Source organism: Miscanthus floridulus, chromosome 6 (genome assembly GCF_019320115.1).
Source record: "Miscanthus floridulus cultivar M001 chromosome 6, ASM1932011v1, whole genome shotgun sequence".
Taxonomy (NCBI): Eukaryota; Viridiplantae; Streptophyta; class Magnoliopsida; order Poales; family Poaceae; genus Miscanthus; species Miscanthus floridulus.
In genome coordinates this window covers 79,897,552-79,919,102 of record NC_089585.1, presented here as the reverse complement: position 1 = coordinate 79,919,102, position 21,551 = coordinate 79,897,552, and the positions used below count along the sequence as shown (strand labels likewise).

At 44.7% G+C, this 21,551-nt stretch overlaps 1 protein-coding gene across 3 annotated transcripts; it reads right to left on the bottom strand.

Annotated features, from left to right (window-relative positions):
* Positions 1–7,012: 7,012 nt before the first annotated feature.
* Positions 7,013–9,310, bottom strand: LOC136458442 (FCS-Like Zinc finger 11-like). 3 transcript variants are annotated; one of them, XM_066458377.1, is made up of 3 exons: positions 9,182–9,310; positions 7,661–8,356; positions 7,013–7,544 (listed from the first exon to the last, which is right to left on the bottom strand). In XM_066458377.1, the coding sequence occupies exons 2-3, from the start codon at positions 8,329–8,331 to the stop codon at positions 7,400–7,402; spliced, it is 816 nt and encodes a 271-aa protein (XP_066314474.1). In that variant the 5' UTR covers positions 8,332–8,356; positions 9,182–9,310; the 3' UTR covers positions 7,013–7,399. The 3 variants fall into 3 exon arrangements, with proteins under 3 accessions (XP_066314474.1, XP_066314477.1, XP_066314475.1); XM_066458380.1 differs by having other exon boundaries at positions 7,661–8,839; positions 9,182–9,302; XM_066458378.1 differs by having other exon boundaries at positions 7,661–8,839; positions 9,013–9,283.
* Positions 9,311–21,551: the final 12,241 nt, after the last annotated feature.

Genomic DNA, 21,551 nt, shown 5'->3' with positions numbered 1-21,551 from the left:
TGGATTCCTCCCAAAGTAACAATACTTCATGAAGGCCAACGAAGGAAATTCTTCAGACAAAACTTACTACAAAGGACAAGTATCAGAAAGTGTCTTGACCAAATTAGCCTCTCTTATGCTTGAAGCTATGTAGCCTAAAGCTCTGGCTGATATGGGAAACTGGTAGCATGTCTCTCTTCCACAAAAGTCTTTCGTCCTGAATCTCGGGACACGATTCTTTTAAGGGGGGAGGGCTATAACACCCCAGGTGTTTGCCACCAGTTAAGCAATGGGTTTGAGCTAAAACATGGTATATTAAGTGATGATGAAGATGTCAAGGTCAAACCTATAGAAACGAGCCCCAACCTAAACTTGGATATTGCACCTGTGCTCGCCTATAGACCCCTTTTCAAGATATATGCTTGGGTGGTGTGATTGGAATATCTTCATGTGTCTCACATCAATACCCATCTATATTGATCCATGGAAAAGTTTCGTGAAGTTTGGAATCAAGAAGTCACATGAAATGACGAGTTATGTCCTTGCTTGAATAATTTTATAAAGCGAATGGAATTCTTGATCGTCAACCAAATCTTGCAACCTTGCCCAAATGACTCTAGATGAACTCTACAACGAAAGTCATGAAAGGTTCATGTTGAGGAGAAGTCAAGAAAATGCCTCAATCGGTCAATAACTCTAATTTAAGCTTTATAGTGACGATACTTTGACCTATGTTGACCAACCACTTACAGTGCTTGCATGGAGTTGCACCTTAAATAAAAGTTGAAGATTGGGTAGAGTAGAACAAACTTTGTTTTTGGACTAAGAGCTAGATCAGCTTGGAAGTAAGTCAAATCAAGGTCACAAGATCAAATTTGCTGCTGATTTCAGCACTTAGAAAAATTTCTAAGTCTGGAATCCATTGTCATCACTGTTGGCATTCCGCGTTCTCCGAAATTCATTAAACAACTTGAGTTGGTCCAAAAAGAGAAGTTGAAGGTTATACTATGGAGAAGAGCATGCAAAAAGTTGCACTGAGTTTGACCGAGTTTTGACCCCCGAAAGTGAATTTCCGTGACCGTTATCAAGGCGCTGACACTGACAGTTTGTGGCCTAATTACCCGCTGTTAAAGAGCTCTAATGACCTTGGTCTCTAAATGAAAAATTAAGAGCAGATCGTGGGCTACAAACTTCATTTTAGGCCCAAAGTCCAATTCGCACCCGAGACGGCCCAAATCGGCTTCCCACCATGTCCATTCCGACGCCTGCCATCTGTTCGTCGAAATGCCGCGTGGCCAGCGCATGGCAGCCATGCCGAGCTCGCGCCCTGCCATTGCCGTGCGCCACTGCCGCGTGTCCTGCTGCCCTGTCGCGCCCCTGCTACTCCAAAGCGTACACCCGAGCTCCCCCTGGTTCACTCGCTCGCCCTCCCATCGCCTCTCTCGCTCCAACCGCGAGCCTGCGCGCGAGTGCCAGAGCGCGGCCACCATGGGCGCCGTCGCTGAGCTTGCTGCCGTCGAGTCCTCGCTGCCTCCGAGCTTCCCCGCGTGCGCCACCACCCTCTCAGTCGTGTGCCGCTCCCCCTGCACCAATTGGCCGGTCACCGTTGCCGCCGTAGCACGCCGCCGCCGCCGGCATTGCCTGCTGCCGCGGCCGGCACTCCAGCAGGACCCAGCCGGCCGAGTCTGGGCCAGGGCATGGCCAGGGCGTGGCCGCGGCCGAGCTGGCAGCCCCCCCCCTCGCGTCCCTGGCTGGCCGAAGGTCCTCGCCGGCCGGCCGAACCGGCTCCGACGGCCTCCTCTGTTGTGATTCACGTGAAGGACCTCGCGCGGCAATTCGACTAAAGTGAGGGGTGTAACTGCAATGTCATAGACTCAGGTGAATAGTGACATAAGGACTGGTTTGTAATTATTTTGTAGGAACTTTGGAAATTCATAGTAATTCATAGGAAATTCGTAAAATAGTAAATGAGGACTTTTTGGAATCCTTATGAAATTCTCTGTGCACTAGATCTATAATATTACATGTTTTAGTTTAAATATTTTGCGGTAAAAATAGATTTGTGCAGTAAGGTTTTAATGCTAGTTGAATTTGTTATTTTTCATAACTATAGATCTAGGGCTCCAAATGAAGTAAAATTTTTGTGGCATGCTACTCATGTGATAGTTGATGTGTGGTAAAAATTTCATGAGTATTGGATGAAGTATGAGTGAGTTATTGGTTTATCTTGCTCTCACATGAATTCTTGCTTTAGCAACTTGTCTTTTTCGTAGAGGTTGCTATACATATCCAAATGGAGTGAAATTTGTACAGTAGACTATTGAGAGGATATGTGAGCCACTGTAATTTTTGTAGAAGTTATTGTGCACTTTTGGTATATGTTCATTAAGTCACCTTATTATCTAAAATAAATTAAGAAATGCATTAAAAGAATTTATTTGGTCATGGACACTAGGTTTTCTGGTGTTCTTTAGTCATGTGTGACATGTTGGTAAAGTTGGTTTTGCCTAATTATGTATTTGTAACATAAGTTAATAATTATTTTCTTGCCGATGTGGTTTATGGACAGATCTGGGAACTTAGCAAAGTTCTTCATGATAATGTGCTTTGTTGTGAAACTTGTTTATACAAAAGTTGTAGATAATTCATGTATCTAGCTTCTATTAAAATTTGGTGTCGTTTGGCCAAGTAGTTTAAGAGTTATAGCTGTTTAAAGTTGGGTTTCAGAAATGGTTGTTTTCTGTCAATTATGGACCAGTTTCTGTAAATGAATATATTTGACTTAGTTAACTTGAGAATCATGCTGAGATGATTAAAGATGAAATGTAGATAATTTCCTAAGCTTTCCAGAATGTCTTGTTTCATATCATTTGGATTTATAAAACTCCAGATATGATTGATTTATGAAGCTGCTGTTTGCAAGTCCAGAAATTGGCATATTCCGGTTATAGTTGTTGCTTCACCTTGACTTGCTTTGCATGTTGCTAAGTGTGGTTCACGTCCTTGATAATTAAGTTAAATACACCTGAGATCTTGTGAGACTTATGTGCCATGTATAATATTCTTTGTTATCTTAGCATGATAGATTGTGTGATGTTAAGTTAAGCATCGCAAAGTACTTAAGTGTGTTTAGTGTAAACGATGCTTGTCTTGCTTGCTATTTGTGATGCGTCTCATGGTACTATTCTTCATATTCATGCACTTGCATCTTGCATCTCATCTAGGTACGCTAGATGAACCGCGTGAAGGATGTGATGTTGGAGCCAAACCCGAAGACGGTGTTTGATGGATCTGTCCCGAAGATGGAAGGACTAAGCGAGTGCTAGGATCTGAGATGTCACCAGGATGGTGCAAGTTAACTGAACTGACTTGTGTCGGATCCCAGGCAAGCCCCGGAGCATTATAAGCCTCCTAATTTATAAAAGCAATTCTTTCTATATATGAGTTATATATTGTTGCATTAAGTTGTAGGAGTTGGTTGAAACCGTTGATGCATTTATTACTATCCTTGCCTACCTTATTACCTTTTTACCCTGTTAGGTCAGGATCGAATAACTGCTTAGCCTTGCTTAGACCGGTAGCGATCGGTGATATCCGGTCACCTACATTATAGGTGGTTACTGGAAGAATTTAGCTATGGAAAGAATGATATCCTGGAAGTAACCATGGGGTAATGTAAATGGAGACCGGACGGGATGTCGATAGAGAAGCAACAAGACATGGAGGTCTTGGGTGTGGATCTATCCCCGTCTGTGTCGATTAAGGACCGACCGTTGTTGGGCCTCGAGTCATGTTGAACGCATGCCTTACATTTAGCTGGCCGGATAAAGTACCTTCCGACCGCGAAGCTGGGAGATTTTTCGGGCTGAGTAGATTGCCCGCAACGCACTGTGCCGGAGCAGGTGTGGTAGGACACGGGGGCGAGATGATAAGACCAAAGTGCAGTCGGTCGGCCCCCGGGTACATGTGGTTCCTGGCAAACTCGAGATTCCTGGAAAGTTGACTCGGTGATCAATATCTCACTTTAGCGGGTGAGTGAGGTTTGTGTAAGGAATAAATCACCAGCTGGTTAGGAATCGATTCGAATCGCCATCGCTCCTGGATAGTGAGCACTTGACTCGAGTTACTTCATCGTAGTAATTATTATGGAACAATGATGGTTATCTGGATGGTATGGGATATGCTAAATTTAAATTGGTAACTGGATGCTATTGGTTAATCAAGTGATTGCTATAGTACAGGTGCTTACCTAGATGGATAGGTCATAATAAAGATGATGCAAAGTACTTAAATTGGTTTCTTCATGATAGCTTATGCTTTTCGCAAATAAGTCAGCTAGCCCACTAAAGAAAGCCTTGCATGATCCTTGGTGTCATTTGTTTTGGTTTTCGACGGGTAAGTCTGGCTGAGTACATTCAAGTACTCAGGGTTTATCCCACCTTGTTGCAGGTGATGTTCTCGACCTGTTGATGATGGTGGCTAACCACCAGTGGGCTCGGTGATTCTATACTTACTTCTCATCTATATGCTTTTGTCGGATGATGTCACTATGCTAGCAATATATTTGGAACTTATATTAATGTAATCATTTGAAAGCTATGTTGTTTTCACTAAGCGGTTTTGAAACCCAAACTTGTACTATTATTTGTTAACCCCTTTGTAATATTATTTCCGCTGCAACCCGATGTATGTGATGTGTATTTGCTTAATCACGCGATCTTGGTTGTGATGTTGATTTACCGAGGTCTTTCGGGACACTCGGCGGACTACCGGGTTTATATGAGTGAAAGTATGGGTGTGTCAACGTGTTAGCGGGGACAACCGTACTTGATCTTGTATAAATTGGGCGGTTCTGTCACAAATACCCTGTCCTTCACCTTTTCACAAACCCAAAACTTGGTTGCACACTTCACTTTACCACCTCTTCTTATGCTCTGACACTCATGAGGATATGGTTTCTTCTTCACCAGCAAATATGTCACACCAATTATAAGTAAATCAACAAAAAAGAAAGAAGATGGCAAGAGTTACCTTCACTGTTAAGTTGTCTGTAGCTGTAGATGCATGAATCCTCCATCTACATCCATCAATTTTGGCACTGCAGTAGGCCCTGTACCTCCCTGGATCACTCTTCTCTATGTTAAACTCAAACTTATTTCTGATTGCATGTGTAGCCAAAGCCAACTTAAAACAAGACATATTTTCATAGATGTTGCCTACTGTCATTGGTGGGTCATTTTTGTCATACACTATTTCATGATTACTAAGTGGAACTTTATCTTTGACCATTTTATCTGCCTCATCCTCCTCATAGTCATCATCAGAATCAGATTCACATTCAAAGTTAGAAACAGGTACATCCTCCTCAAATGCATCAGTACCCTTGGTCTGTGGCTCTAATTCTAGGTACATGCCCTCCTCATCCACACCCACGTGCTCATTCTGTGGCTCAGGATTGTTTAGGTAGTTGTCATCATCAGTGGTTGTTGCCGTTTGAGAGGAAGCTTGAGTTTGGGTTGAAGCTGGTGTTTGAGTGGAAGCTTGTGTTTGGGTTGGTGCTGGTGTAGGCTTAGCTAGGTTACAGGCTTGCATAGAGGAGTTAGGCATTTCAGCTAAATCATGCCATAGTGGAATGACCGGTATATCAGTACCCATAGGATGGTAAGCAAAGGTCAACAAGCAGGTCTTGGCACTAGCATTTTTGAAAAACATAGCAACTAAATCATGGTCACTGCTGACTTTGATGTTGGACTTGGTTTCACCACAGTAGTAGAACATGTCAACAATGTCACCATAACCACAAGGGTACTTATCCACAATGTCTTCGACCAAATCCTTGAAATTTGTTGTGTCAGCATCTACAACTGTGCTTATGCTAAACCAACGACATCAAGAATTTGTCGCAATGATCTTTATTTCTAATCTGTAGCTCGTTTTGGGGTCCATCCTACATACGAACACCCATTGATTAAGGCAGATCTACGTCAACAAACTAAGCACCTACAAATAGGCTAAGTGCATGACAATGGAGGACAACAAGAGAAGAAGACAACAGCCTACCCGTTTGAAAGCCACGCCGGGCGCACCTCCGGCTCCACCATGGTGACTCCCTGGATCTCGCGGTCACCCTCAACCAAGGCCCCTGCTGCACGCGGCCTTGGATCCAGTGAGTCAACCTCTTGATCCCTACCCCATGAGACCCCCTCCTCATGTGTGCAGATTTGCTTGGTCACCGCCACCTCTTCTCGGCGCCACCTTGGTTCCTTCGGCTAGGGTTTTGAGAGAGAGAGGAGCTCGAGAGAAAGACGAAATGAGGAGTTGGAGACTGGGGGTGTCTTTCGTGGGACTCGAGTGGAAAATTCTACTTCTGACGCCTGGACACAGGGACAAAAGGGTCGTTCTATCCCTCCGTTATCGGCCGTCACGCTCTAAACTGGCGGAAGTGGCACACAGTACGAGAAAAAGTTTGCGTGAGGGACTGAGGAGGGGCAGCCAAAATTTCTGTGGCAAAGAAGGAATTAGAAACTTTTATAATGGCTTGTAGGTAAAAGTCTCAAGATAATTTGGAGACTAATCTGAATTCTGAATCGTATTTAGTAGTATTTGACTGTTTACAATAAGCTTGGGAAGTTGAATGAGCTAAAGAGCGTCTGTAATTGTAGCGTGAAGTTTTAAACTTCTAAATGGTTTAGGTGTGTTGGTAGGGCGACCAAAAAAAAAAAACAGATGGTATTCTCGTAACGATTTCTACGTTCAAAAATCCTGATCAAAGCGCTTAAACATAGAAAGATACCCAGCTCAGTCTCCGCACGCCAAAAAAGACATCAAAACTGAATGCGAACTTAATAAGCCCTCCTGTCACCTACGACTGCTAACCAGTCACCTGAACTGCTGCACACTGTTCTGTGAATGGGCAAACGTACTTGTGAATGATACTAGCAATTACATACTTGCATAGCAGTGCGAACCTCCTGCCAACAAATCATACTCCTTGGCGTGAGCCCGGTATCACGAAATCAAGTGACAAAACAAGTAATATAAGAATTTATTGTTTCATTTCAGGAAATATCAAAACATAGGTTCACATACATGATATTAATAAGAGGCGTCCACATATGACAGCCCCTGAAAATGCGGTCCAAGCAAACAAACTCAAGTTGAGACGCGCGCCTGCACACACCCATCTCCGATCAAGATAATATTATGACCGGATGTAGTCATTTTCTGGACTCCTCCAAAAAATCGAGGATCCAAGTACACAAAAACAAAGAAATCAATAGGTGGGGTAAATTCATCAGTGCCGCAACAAACAAAATCTCCAGGCAACAACTCTGCAAACATGATCACATCCATGGCTGCAACTTATTAACCTCAGACAGCACTTCAGATCTGACCATATTAAGTTGTTACTGATGCTGACTCAACGGATCAGTTGGAAAATACGACCACCATCAGAAGGTGGGCTTCTAGGAGATGCAGGATGATATATGATGGGTTCACCTTCTTCCCTCTCATCCACCATGAAATTTTCCCTGCACTCCATGCTGCAAAAGGATTTGTCACCCCTACAATCAATACACAGGATACCAAACATCAAACAACCATCAATAGAAACCGCAGGCCTATTCAAGAATGAAAAACACCCATAGCAGTGATTCATCTACTAAATTGGATCACTTACTGATAGATGTAGATGTCTATCCCTTCTTTGAGCTTCTCACTGCAAAAGCAACAGAAGCTCATTGCACCCTCTTTCACATGAAGAGACATACTCTGAACGCCCTTACTCTCAACAGGCATCAGCTGCTCAGCTTGAAACTCAAAAACATGATCTCCAAAAATGTGGGTAGTCCTAGGATTAGGGCCACGGGAGACAACACAAGTGTAATCCTCTGAATTGACGATGTCATCAAGGGACATAACACTACCCATCAGTCCATCAGACATATTATCATCCTTGTGTTCAACTTCCCCAGCTTGAACAGGAGCAGTGGAGCTGTTGTTGCGAGACAGGTTATCAGTAATCCTCATCTCAGATCCAAGAAGAACCTTTCTACCACCCAGGGGTGCGGGGTTCTCATCAGTGAGGGCGTCCACAAGTCCAAGCCCAACCCTGTCACCGAGCAAGATCTTCTGGTTCTGGCTTGCATCAACGGAGGATGATCTGGGCGATTTGTTGCCAAGGCCAGTGAAAAACTTGAGGTCTAGGGGCGATGTTGGGCTGCGAACCACATCCAGTTCACTCAAACATTTGGCACTCAGTTTGACAAGAAGGTCAGGGACTCTGAAGAAGCCCATCTTCTGCGCGATCGACTCAGAGGAAGCCTGCAGAGCTGAGGAATCAGTTGCCATCTGGTCGCCTCTCGCTTTCTTCACACTGCATCAATTTGGAGTTAATAACTTCGATATGTGGCATCGCCTTTTAAAGTCTACCAACTTGATAAAGTTTGACTTATTTACCACTACTAGTTTGAACAACCACAGTTCTGGAGACAAGTTAACTCATACTATCTCTTCACTGGGTCAAAGTAGAATAGATGAATCATATTTTCCTTATGGAAAATCATTTCACAAGCAACAGCAATTAATACTACGCAACCAACAAACCAACTGAAAAGGGTTTATTGAACTCGAGTGTAGTACAGTACAGCATCTTCTCTCTTTTTTTTGTTTATAATAGATTCCTTCGCTTGTAAGCAATACATATTAATCAGTGAACAAAGCATCAGGAGAGGAGTAAGAGTCAATCCACATGGGCATCATCAGTCAGAGAATCCAACAATCCAAGCAAAACAAAAGGGCAAGCCAGGCCTTAGTGATTAATCAATCATCATCTCATTCTCACCTTCCTCATCAAGCACTGAAAAAAAAGCAGGAACAAAACTAAAAATTAACACGATCAGTATAAATCCCTAGTGGGGAAAAACACCAACCGAGATTAAAACCCTCACAGAAAATTCCACAAACCAAAAAAAAAAAACCAACGAAAACACACACGCACCCCCACGCCGAAGAATCGATCGAGAAACTCACGAGTGGATGAACCAAACCGAGGAACCAGAAGCAGATTAAAAACCCCAGCCCCCAGGACCTCACGAACGCGCCCGAACCAGTCCTCCCCGGAGGGGAATGCAGATCGGAGAACCCCGAACGAGGACAGGCGAAACCGCGAGGAATCGAACGAGAGGGGGAGGGGACTCACCAACGTCCGCCCGTCGTCGTTGGTCGGTCTCCTCCGCCTGCAGAGCGCGGCACCGGGTCCGTCCGGGTGGGTGGGGACGAGGGGGACTGGAGGTCCTGGGAGGATGAGAAAGAAATAGAGGGAGAGGAGAGAGAGAGAGAGAGGGGTTTATGTGATGTGAGAAATTTAGGCTCTACTAGCAGGTGTTGGACCCTACACCCTACTCCCACAGCACTCACTGCCAGCTTGGCCCCACATTTCACCACTTCCTCTCTTTCTAGGGGCAGGGGCGGGGCCTGGCCTGCTCCCTCTGTACTTAACTCCGGGCTTTTCTAGAGAGAGAGAGTGTGTGGAGACATTAGTTTTCAAAAATTTTTGTAAGTATGTTTAGACATATGCATGGAGTATTAAATATAGACATAAAAAATTAATTGCATAGTTTTCGGTAAAATTGTAAGACGAATCTTTTAAGGCTAATTAGTCTATGAAAAGCCTTAAGTGCTACAGTAACCCCACATGTGCTAATACCCGATTACTTAGTATTATTAGATTCGTCTCGCAGTTTTCTGATGGGTTCTGTAATTTGTTTTTTTATTAGTATCAAAAACTCTTTCCAATGTTCTTCCGACACATTCGATATGACATCAAAAAATTTCAACTCTCAGACTAAACTGACCCATATTCTCTCTCCTCTCCCGGAGAGAGAGGGAAAAATGAGTAAAATACTATTAAGCATGGTTTAGTTTGATGAATTTGGAAATTTGGGTTACTATAGCATTTTTGTTTTTATTTAGCAATTAGTATTCAATCATGGATTAATTAGGCTCAAAATATTTGTCTCGTAATTTTCAATCAAACTGTGCAATTAGTTTTTTTTTCGTCTATATTTAATACTTCGTGCACGTATCGTAAGATTCGATGTGATGGTGTACTACTTTTTAGAAATTTGGAGTTTGGAACTAAACACGCGCTCAGATAGCGAACGATGGAAATGGCATGTAGCTGCAGCCTGCTGGCAGGGAAAGTGGTGGGCGTTGATTGAGATGATGGCTTGTTGGGATCCTCCCCATGGCCTCTTTTTCTAGAATGCTGTATTATTTTTTATTTTATGAAAGAGATGGAGAAAAGGTGTAGATAAATCAAATAGTGGGATTATGACGTCATGTGTGGTCTTGATGTGGAGATTTGATTTGTCAAGTTGTTGGTCAGCAGAGAGAGAGACAGAGGAGAGAGAGAGCCATTAGGAAAAAAAAGGCCTAGAGGAGAGAGAAAAAAAGGATGCTATGCTGCCTGCGCCATCGCCATGCTAGGCTGCTTTTGTGACTTTTTGCGTGTGTGCCCGGGCGCTGAGACTGAGAGTGAGAGAGGGACCAGAATTTTTTCATCTGTGAGGTGGGGTTTTTTATATATAATTTTACCTAGAGTAATAATGTTCTTTGTTGGAGGGGCGCAGGCGGTGGTGGTGGAGTATGCTGTCAAAATCTGCTTTTTTGACTTGGTTTGGTGTTTGGGGTCTCTGTCACGGATTGTGCTTGCCAGTCCACTTGCCACACAAATCTCGTCCACTTCCGTTTGAAAGTTGAAACAGCTTGTCTAGGATAATTTTGTTAAAAACACACAGAGATTTTGTCTCAAAAGAAAGGGCAGAAGATTTGTGTTAGTGGAGAGTGGAGACTGATGACCTAGGCCGTGTTTGATTCCTGCGGACTGTAGAATCCCAAAAGCTGGATAGTGAAAAGTTGGCTGGCTGTTCGCTTGGTCATAAACGATCGTAAATTTCTAGCCAGAACAGTATTTTTCTCTCACACCAAACCAGCTAGCAGTAATAATCCACGATCGTATCAGCACCAGTCGAACAGCTGCTGGACACAACAGCAACTAGCAGTGGCCCACAAGTGGACGAAGTGACAGACAACTATGGCAGGAGGGAGGCGCACATGACAACACGTCGAGGGCAACTCCAACTAGCTCCGGTCTCAACTCCTATCTTAATTACGGGGGTTCAAGCACAAAATTTCGTCTTCAACCAATCCCTCGTCTAAACCCCGATGGATGAGGGTATCCTATTTTTTCTCCTCATCTCCTAGATGTGAGGGACTCTCAACCAATCCCTCATCCGCCTGGGAGACCAACGGCCTGGTTCCCACGTCGCCGCTGAGTTTTTCGTCCAGGTGCACTTCTACCTGTGGGCTTCATCCCTGCTCGCGCTCGCTTGAGGGCAGCGGGTGACCTGTATTCATTGAGAGTGAGGGGAAGAACCTATGCGTTGTGGATCTGGCCGCGCCGGCCACACTCTGATATCCTGCACGCGCGATCGTTCCGCGGAGGCCAGCTCGTCGGCGCGCCCGAGTGCAGCCCCATCTTGCCGCTACCGCACCTATACACGCGGTCGCCGCTGCTCCAAACTAGCCCTGCAAGCTTTGGCATTATTTAATCAAGCTTTGCCGCTGCTCCCAACCGGCCCACGTTGCCCCAGCTGTAGTAGCGTGGAGTGTTGTGAGGCAGCTGCGAGAGTGGCGTGAGGAGAGAAAAATTAATAGTTGCAAATTATTTGAGAAAATAATTCCTCCAATATTTAGCTGTAAAAAATTGTTGTTAACAAATATCCATTCCAATAATACTAACACGGTTTAGATATAAAATACTGGACTTGATAGTTAGAAGTTATGTATAAAATATAGGTGAGAGAAATTATAGAGGCTGAAATGAGAGTTCAGTCGGAGTGCAGGGAGAAATGAGGGCTGAAATCTGGACGAGGGATCTTCATTTGTGAGAGTAGAGGGGCAAATTTTGAGGAATTGGTTGGAATTGCCCTCAGCTCGTGGGATTATAGAAGTTGAGCTGGTTGGATTATGGAAGTTGTACTAGAAGCTGGACAGTTTGGATCCCAAATGAGATTGTAGAAGCTGGATTGTGCAATCTGATGGAATCTAAACAGGGCCTATCACATCGAATGTTTGGACACATGCATAGAGTATTAAATATACACTAAAATATAATTAATTGCACAGATTACGACTACTTTGCGTGATGAATCTTTTAAGCCTAATTAGGTCATGATTTGACAATGTGGTTCTACAGTAACACATGTGCTAATGATGGATTAATTATGCTTAATAAATTCATCTCACGGTTTACTGATGAATTCTGTAATTTATTTTTTTTATTAATATCCGAACACCTCTTGCAACATCTCTATATAATATATGATGTGACACCTACAAACTTTATGCTCTTGATCTAAACAAGGTCTAAAATTAAAGGGGAATTTTGCTCAGGGACATTGCAAAAAGGTCTAATATGCTGTTGGACACCGCCAAATCTAAAATATGTTCAGTACCATTATGAAATCGTGATTCTTGCCTGCTGGACACCGCACTCATTAAAATATTCATTTTTCATGGTTTGAGAGAGAAAGGGTGCTGAATAGACGAAATTGCCCCTATGAGTCATCTTCCACCTCCATCTATCTGCCATGGCTCAATGATGTGCACGTTTGGGTGGGGGGGTGGGGGTGGGAGGCGCTCCGGCCAGGCACTCGCTAGCCTGCGGAGCTGCAAGCCGCCCGCCCGTGGCCTGCTCCCTCTGATCCTTGGCCTTGCCGACGTCGTGCCGGGGGCGGGCAGGGCCTCGCCGAGGGCGGGCTCGCCGGAGCCCAGACAAGCTCGTCCTCGTCCGTCTCCTACAGATCCGGCGGTGCAAGCGTAGGTGGATGCGGTGGGGCTCTTTCGAACGACATCAGTCGTGCGCTCGCCTTCTGCCTCGCCGCGGCCAATGTCGGAGCTCGGAAAAGCTCGACGCGGTCCTCGTCGGTCGAAGACCTAGGCCCGCCTTCTCCTGCAGGGACAGCGTGACTCCGGTGGCGACCGGTCTTCTCTTCTTGAGGGGGATGGGGGCGCGGCCAGGGACGAGGACATGGTCGGGGGTATGCGGCCGCCGGGGACGGGGTGCGACCATGGCGGACGGCGGGGACAGGGGCTCGAGGGCGCGACCAGGGGACAGGGACCTGGCCAGGGGCACGCGTCCTCACCGGGGATGAGGGAGCGGCGCGGCGTTGGACATGGTGGCGGCGGCGCACAGTCAGACTCGGGACGGCGTGATGAAGAGCTCGGGGAAGGAGGTGCCAGAGGTTAAAGACGAGGACAGTTTAGACATTTCCCCTACAGTCTCTCTCTCCAAAACTGAAAAATGTATAAAATAATCGGTACGGTGTCTTTGGACAAAGAACCAGAAATTTGTAATGTCCGCCAGCAAATTTCGACGTTGACGATGTCCAACAGCATATTAGACGTTTGTGCAATGTCCGTGAGCAAAATTCTCCAAAATTAAACGCTCAAACAACACTAATAATGGGTACAGAGGGAGTACCACTGGTAGGACTCCGTATAGCAGATGCAGCAGGAGTGTACTATTATGGATCTGTGGCAACGTGTGTGATGGTGGCCGTGGATTGATAGGCACAAAAATCTATCCCTCCACTCCATAATAATGGCAGGGCCTGTGTATAGTAGCTGATTCTGATTGTCAAGCTAATTCCATGACAGAAGTGATTTAGTGGTTGAAAGTGATTTTTATTGATTATTTAGCATAAATTTTCAAAATCATGATGGAGAATCACTTTCACATAATCAGAAGAAGCTGATTTTTCAGTTCTCAGCCTCTTAGTTCATTTCAGAGCAATCACTTCATGAAATCCGCAGATAATCATTTCTCTTTGAAAAACTATTTGACAGAGCTCCTGCCAGATTCAACAGAGAATCAGCTCCAGGAGCTCTGCCAAACAGGGCCTAATTATACTTATAGCATTATGAACTTATCCTAAAATAAATACATATCTTGCTATAGAACCACCTAATTTAGTAGTTTTTTCTGTCTTTTCTATTCTTATTAAATGTAGTTATTACATGTTGGAACAACTTTTAATTAGGAAATATATGTAACTTTTCTAGTATCATTGATCTCCTCGACAAATCTTGGAAGTATACTTATTTTAGGATGGATTGAAGGATAAATGTATAATGATGCAGTGAAATTGTCAAAAATACTTATTGAGTTATTTACTAGCAAATATGCCCGTGCATTGCAACGGGAGTCCATTTTTCTTGAGAGTCCAAGAACGGATGCGGAGCTTAGGGTTTGTTTGGTTTATAACCACAACTTGCCACGTCATAAGTTAGTCATGCCATAGTTTTTAATGTAATTGTGTGGTTCACTGTCATAACTACGATGTACCACACTTTCTTAGCACTATTTTCACATGTTAGTCTCATTTTCTTACCAAACTTTGCCGCAAGTGTAGCTTTTATTTTGCTCGCCGTACTTTGATCATGTTTGGCTCGGCTTGGGCATGCCCACCGTGTAGTGCGCCTATAGCGTGACTCGTTGTACCAAAAAAATAGGACACTAGTTCAAATCCCATGGCCCGTGGCCTGATGCGAGGAGAAAATCACCACAACCATGACGTGTTTACATGATTGTCACATTCTACAACTGAGAATCTACTTTTAAGCGGTTTCAAACAGGATATATCCATGGCAACCAAACTACGGCACCAACCAAGCCTAAAAGTATCTTCGTGTCAAGATTCTTTATTGAACTATAATGCAATTTAGTTATTGTAGTGCGCAATCAAGATGATCATCAAGCACTTCAAAATTACTTTGACCTAATCATTTATAACATTTCATCTTGTACTGTTCCATGGCTGAGGTGAGACAAAAAAAGGAAATTAAGTATTTATGTATCAACCTGGATTTCTCGAATCAATGCAGCTCAAAGGAGAATCAAATATAAAACATTTTGTGTTTTATGTCATGTAAAGCATATGGTGACTCGGTGTGGGGTCTCTCTTCTATTATTGGAGACCTAGGTTCAGGTCTTGTGGCATGAAGTTTTTCTGGTAGAACTACCTGAAATAGCATGCTTCTAGAGGCGCTCGTCTTCCACCAGACACTAAGCACCCTAAAAATAAGCTATGTCGGATGGTTCCGTTTAGCACACCCCCAAGGGAAACTCGAACAATCCACGTTTTTCCTCAAGGATCCAATAATGAGAACGAGTTTACCATACTTAGTCCATTTTATACAACAAGAGTTCTCAAAAATACATTATTACAATACCAAGTTTAGAGTGCGAAATTTAAATAGCGGAATCGAAATAAACATCTAACGATAAGATACAAGGATCCATCTGTGCCCACTAGAAGAATCCTCCACACAACAGCCACTCCTCAAGCTGCACCTGCAACAAGGGTAAATAAACCCTGAGTACACAATATACTCGCAAGACTTACCCGACTAGTGGGAATAATTTCCCGACTCCAAAGGATATGATAAGCTTTATGGTTTGCTGAGTTTTTCTTTTGTGAAAAGCAATACTAGTAGTGAATCCTTATGTATGTGTTTTATTAGCAGTCATGTTTAGTTCATTAGCTAACCATTCTATGTAACCACCTGTTCTACTTTCAAGCAAAAGTTAAGCAATCAGATCTATTTCACCATCTTTCATCTTTTAGTTCTTACTACGGTGCTAGATCGTAGACAAGTCGTACCGTATTACACGGTGATTCGCAAATCAATGCAGCCCAGCTAGGTACCCCGAAACACACGCCCCCGCTTATACCCCAGGCACAAGCAGGACCAACCCACTACTCTCCTGTCAAGGGGTCTAGGTCCCTGTCTAAACTTGGACTCTAAGCCCCCCACACCTAAGTCCTGGACTCAGTGTGGTGCTTAGATCTCCACCATCCCCGCCTCCAATTAGTCGGTCCGAAAAGAGCCAGAACCTACGACAAGACAACAACGAGCCTTCCCACCCCCATAAGCAAGTATGTGCTTAGGATAATAAGTCTATGACCTGACTAGAATCCAATACAACGGTCGGTCCTTAACCGACATGGACAGGGAAAAAAGTGTAACCAAGCTATGTTCCATTGGCCGCGGGACACAACCTATTACACCCATCAATACCCATACCATATCCCTGCCTGGTCTCCATTTCCTTTCACCATTTTACCATGAGAGTGATTGTCGGGTTCATAAACCTGGGTCCCTCATGGACCGGCTTCCTAACAAAGGCTTGACCCAACAGACAATGTTGCGAGCAACGCGCAACTCATGGGCTGGCCTAAATACCTAGACGATAGGCTAGAAGGATGATCTAATCTCTGACTAGAAGGCCTGGCCAAGGAGGAACGACGCCCGCTTCCAACTCTGGCCCACCTCTCCGACTAGAGCGCTCACTTCGATCTCCAGCCCGCCTCTGGATGGCCTCTCTAACCGGAAGGCCTGGCCGAACACCGCTTCCAACTTTGACCCGTGTCTCCGACTGAGGATACGCCAAATCCCTGCTTATAGCTCTTCTTCAACTAGCGCAATCAGAGCCGACTGGGACCAACCGACCAGGGACGGCCGCTCGGTAAGGACTAGAAAACAGATAGAGAAAGTAAGGCAGGGCACCCAAGTCAACCACAATACCAGGGACCATACCCTATGCACCTGATAGATAGTACCCTGTGACCCTCTTGGCATGACCAAACCCAAACAGTGTTGTAGACGTCGATATTTTCCCCTACAGTGTTGTGGGCGCCATCAACTCCCATACCAGACAAATACGATAAGACTCTCCCACGTGCCTCTGAGGCATCAATAGTATTGTGGGCGCCGGTATTTACTGTACTAGGCAAACATGGTAAAACCCTCTGGGTAACAACAATGTGGCAGGCACTGATGTCTGCCATACCTATAGAAGACGATGCAACCTCCCACGTGCATTTGACACTAAAATAGTATTGTGGGCGCCTACCATCATCTTGTACCCGCATGCATGGGTAGCAAGACTTAGCAGCATACGTACTCTCTCCCTCTCACTTATAAGGCTATCCTCTTCATCTATAAAAGGGGATGTGCTCTCTCCAACACAACTCAGGTTGATTCAAATCGATCAAGTTCACTAGTACACAACAATAGAACCACCAGGTTCAAACCTTGAGCACACGCTTGAACACATAGCATGTAGCAGAGCTCCTGTCACTCTCAGCCCCTCTGACTAGAGTCCGACCGGACCTCTTGTACCCTCCATCTTTCTCCTTCTCATTTGTAACCCCACTGCAAACTTCGAGCACTTAGACTTAGGAATAAAGTCATCGACCGACTCAAAATGGACGTAGGGCACGTTGCCTAAACCAGTATAAACCCTATGTCATTGAGTGCTAGGCCACCTCTGATCACAACGTACGATAAAACTATAAATATTTACGTGTTGGTCACTTTCTGCACCGATGGTAATAATAATAATCACCTATTGTGAGTAACGGTAGGTTACTCACGCTACCGAAAGCCTAAGCATAGCAGCTACTCGACCTAATCTAGTAGGACTCATAGGTAGGTATATCTATGCATGTAGTTTCAACAATAAGCCTGTAACATAAATGCACATCAGATATATATATATATATATCTAGTGATTATTCAGAATAAGGGTTATGCACCGGGGCTTGCCTTGGGTAGGCGGGGTGTCAGCTCAGTTAGTCAGTGGTGGCTCTAGGACCTTCTTCTGCACGAGGATCTCCTCCTCATACTCCTCGATCACCTTCTTGAACTCATGGTCTTTGATGGTCACGATCTCCGTCAACTCGTTCTCTACATGCATGTGATGATGATGCAACACTTAGTATTTTAGTAACAGCAGCTCCTAAAATAAGAATACACATGGTAAACTACTAAGCTAGCTCTAATGACTAAGATACTAAGCTAACTATCATCTTCATCAAGTAAAGTGTTGGGTTCAACTAACAAACACCTAGCTTTACAAATGAAGGATATATCTTTATTTCTACTAATGATTTAATATACATTTGAAATAAAGAGCATTTAACTACCCTTATGTTAAGTCTATTCTATAGCTACAAAAATTACAGTGAGCACATAATAATACCATGAAGCTACTAGAAAATTTTCAAAGCTAAAGCTATCACCATGTTGCCACAAAAATTCCTACAATATTTAACCTAATAATATTAAGCACTCTCAAATGATTTAATAGCTCCTGGTATCAACATGTATATATATGAACTAAATACACTAACAGATAGAGCACAATTTTAGGAACTTAACAAAATTTGTTTTATAATTTTTGAATACCTACATTATTTTATATTAATTACCAAAGTTTAGCTCAGAATTAAAATAAATTCTATTTCTATTCTCTATGAAAAAGCTAAACTGATTTTGGCCCAACGCGGCCCACACGAGACGCAGCGCGCGCGCGAGTGCACGGTGGCCCACGGTGCGGCCCACGCCGCATCGACCCACGTACGCGAGGCGGCCCGCGGCGAGGAAGCCCTACGTGCGCACGCATTCTTGCAAAAATGGCCTCGCGTTACCAGAAAATCACACGAACACTACATGTACTATTTCTATAGGCAATGACTTTGCAATGGAATCCTCGGATATTTTCACCTTCGCACCGGAGAGGTCCTTGGGACGCCCTGCGCTCACCGGCACGGCGGGCAGTGGCACTAGGCGGTACGCCGGCCACCCAAGACCCTCGCAGACATAGATAGGGGACCGATGCTCACCTATGGGCCGACACGCAATGATGGGCGGTGGTTGCACGAACGGGGGTGAAGCAGAGCGGCTCTCTCCGGCGGTGGATGACCTACAATGGCGGCAGCCATGTTCTGGTGAGCCACAACGCTAACAGGATGGTAGAGATAGGGGTTAAGCACTAGGGGCACACCATAAACCCGACTGAAGTGGTGGTTTGGCCGATGACTACCTGAGCAGGGTTGGCCACGTGCGTGCGATGAGCACGACGACGAGCCACAGTGGACATGACCATGTCAGCGATAGCGGGGAGGCGGTGGCGCTCCCACTGGCATGCGCATGGTGGAGAGGGAGCCTAGGTGAGCTAGTGGTGCAGAGGAATTTGCGCAAGGTGAAGTGGTGGAGGCTAGCCATGACGCGGGCAGTGATGGTTCATAACGGCATGGTGGCGGGCAAAGCTCCAAAAATTGGAGCTTGGCCTAGCCATAATCAAGGCGGGGTGGGGTTGGCTGGAGATGGGACATGAAGGTGGAGACGCGAACACAAGGAATTGATGAGAGGTGCTCATTCTCTGGCTTCATCGTGATACGACATGACGGCGGCGGGACACAGAGAGAAAAGAGCAAAAAAGAGAGAGACGACGCGACAGGTGGGCTCTGCTCGTCCGCACCTTGGCGAAACACGAGCGGTGGGATTGGGAGGCCCATGTGCCAGCACTATGGACAATGCATGCGTGGATCTGACGTACATGGCCTACATGCCACGGTGTCATAAATGGCATGGCGACGGTGGCTCACCTAGGTGCGCGTGGCAGAGGCGACACGTACAGGGCTAGCAACAGCGTAAAGATGCAGCGGACCAGCGCGGACACGACGACGATGCGACAGCAGCGGTAGCAGCGGTAGCATCGTAATACGATGAGTGATAGCAGTGTGGATGCGACGGCAGTGCAGCGCGGGACGGGGAAGGCAACTGCAGTAGCGGCTCCGTGCAATGGGTCAGCGATAGCCGAGACATGGCCAGGCTAGAGGCAGCCACGATCGGCCACGAATGGCAGCGCGTGCACGCGCATGCGCACGCTCACGCACACGCGTGACCAACGCGGTGACGCTGAGCACCCGAGTGCGGTGATCGTGGCCACGTGGCCAACCAGTCCAAAACCAGTAACGTGCATGAATTTTAAAGCGCTCAACATGACCAAAGGATGCTCCTAAACCTAAACTATCTTCACTATGATCAACATGGAACAAGAGACTACCAAAATGAGCTATAACACTACACCACCGTTTAACCCAATCTCTCATAATAAATCGCTAAACATAGCAATGTCTAGCTGTCGATAGACTAGAAAATTTCTAAGTTTTTGAGCTGAATTTGATTTCTATTTGCGATTTCTAAGCGAAGTGAAAATATTAGCTAGTAATATCATTTTTCGACCGCAAGTATTTCACTGTCATCTACAAAGTTTGTACTTCCAACTTTATTAAGGTGACACATATATGTTCTATAGCATCTTTGCTTAATAAAAATTGGTTTTCAACCTGAAGTGATATCGCATGACTATTGAATCAACTTTTGTTTTGCATTTTTGTTGATCGTTTTGAGTTACGAAAATTGATCTACACACTTATGACATATTTTAGTAAATGATTTATGGTGTAACACCAAGGGTTTTACAAATCTACCCCCCTTAAACAAAATCTCGATTAGAGATTTCATGTGCCTAGTGTGGGAAAAGATATAAGAAATAAATTTTGATTTAAACAATTATCTCGGTGAACTAGAAAGAAGGTGGGGATAATGCTTCAAGATATTGTTTTCTTGCTCCCATGTTGCTTCGTCCTCCGAGTGATTTTGCCACTGAACTTTATAAAACTTCATCACATTGTTTCTAGTCACTCTTTCTTTTTCATCTAAGATCTTGATAGGATGCTCAATATAAGACAAGTCGGGTTGGAGAGTGAGTCCTTCCATTTCCACCACTTCATCGGGGACCCACAAACATTTCTTCAACAGGGAAACATGGAAGATATTATGTACTGCTGACAAAATATCTGGGAGCTAGATACGATAGGCAGCAGAACCACCCCGGGCCAAAATCTTGTAAGGCCAACATAGCGAGGGGCTAGCTTCCCACGAACATCAAATCGATGCACACCTCTCATGGGCGACACATTGAGATACACATGATCACCAACTTCAAATTGCAAGGGCCTTCTTCTCTTGTCCGCATAAGTTTTCTGACCACTTTGAGCTGCCTTCAAATGGCTCTAAATAATACTAACTTGCTCTCGAGCTTCTTTGATAAAATCAGGCCCAAAATATCCACGATCACCCACCTCAACCCAGTTAAGAGGTGTTCTACATTTCTTGCCATATAGGGCCTCAAATGGTGTCATTCGAATGCTTTTCTTGATAACTATTGTTATAAGAAAACTCAGCTAGAGTCGTGCATTCGTCCCATTTTTTAGGAAAGAAAATGGCACAAGCTCTCAACATATCCTCAAGTACCTGATGGACTCTTTTCTGTTTGACTGTCAGTTTGTGGATGATAACCTAAACTTCTGAGGACACTAGTACCAAGACACTCCTGAAGTTGTTCCTAGAAATGAGAGACAAAGGCTAACCCTCTATCAGAGATGATAGTAAGAGGAACTCCATGCAGGGTCATAATCCGGTCAAAATACAACTTGGCTGAATATCTGGTATCCACCGAAAGAAAATGAGTGGACTTAGTGAGACGGTCCACAATGACCCAAATAGAGTCATAGCCCTTGGACGTGCAGGGTAAACCCACGACAAAGTCCATGGAAATATCTTCCCATTTCCAAACATGGATAGGCAAG

What these genes read in the sequence shown, in the direction of transcription:
- LOC136458442 (XM_066458377.1), bottom strand. Translation starts at nt 8,331, where the DNA reads ATGGCAACTGATTCCTCAGCTCTGCAGGCTTCCTCTGAGTCGATCGCG. An exon ending in ATAGACATCTACATCTATCA is followed by an intron (nt 7,545 to 7,660) that starts GTAAGTGATCCA and finishes TATTGATTGTAG; the next exon opens with GGGTGACAAATCCTTTTGCA.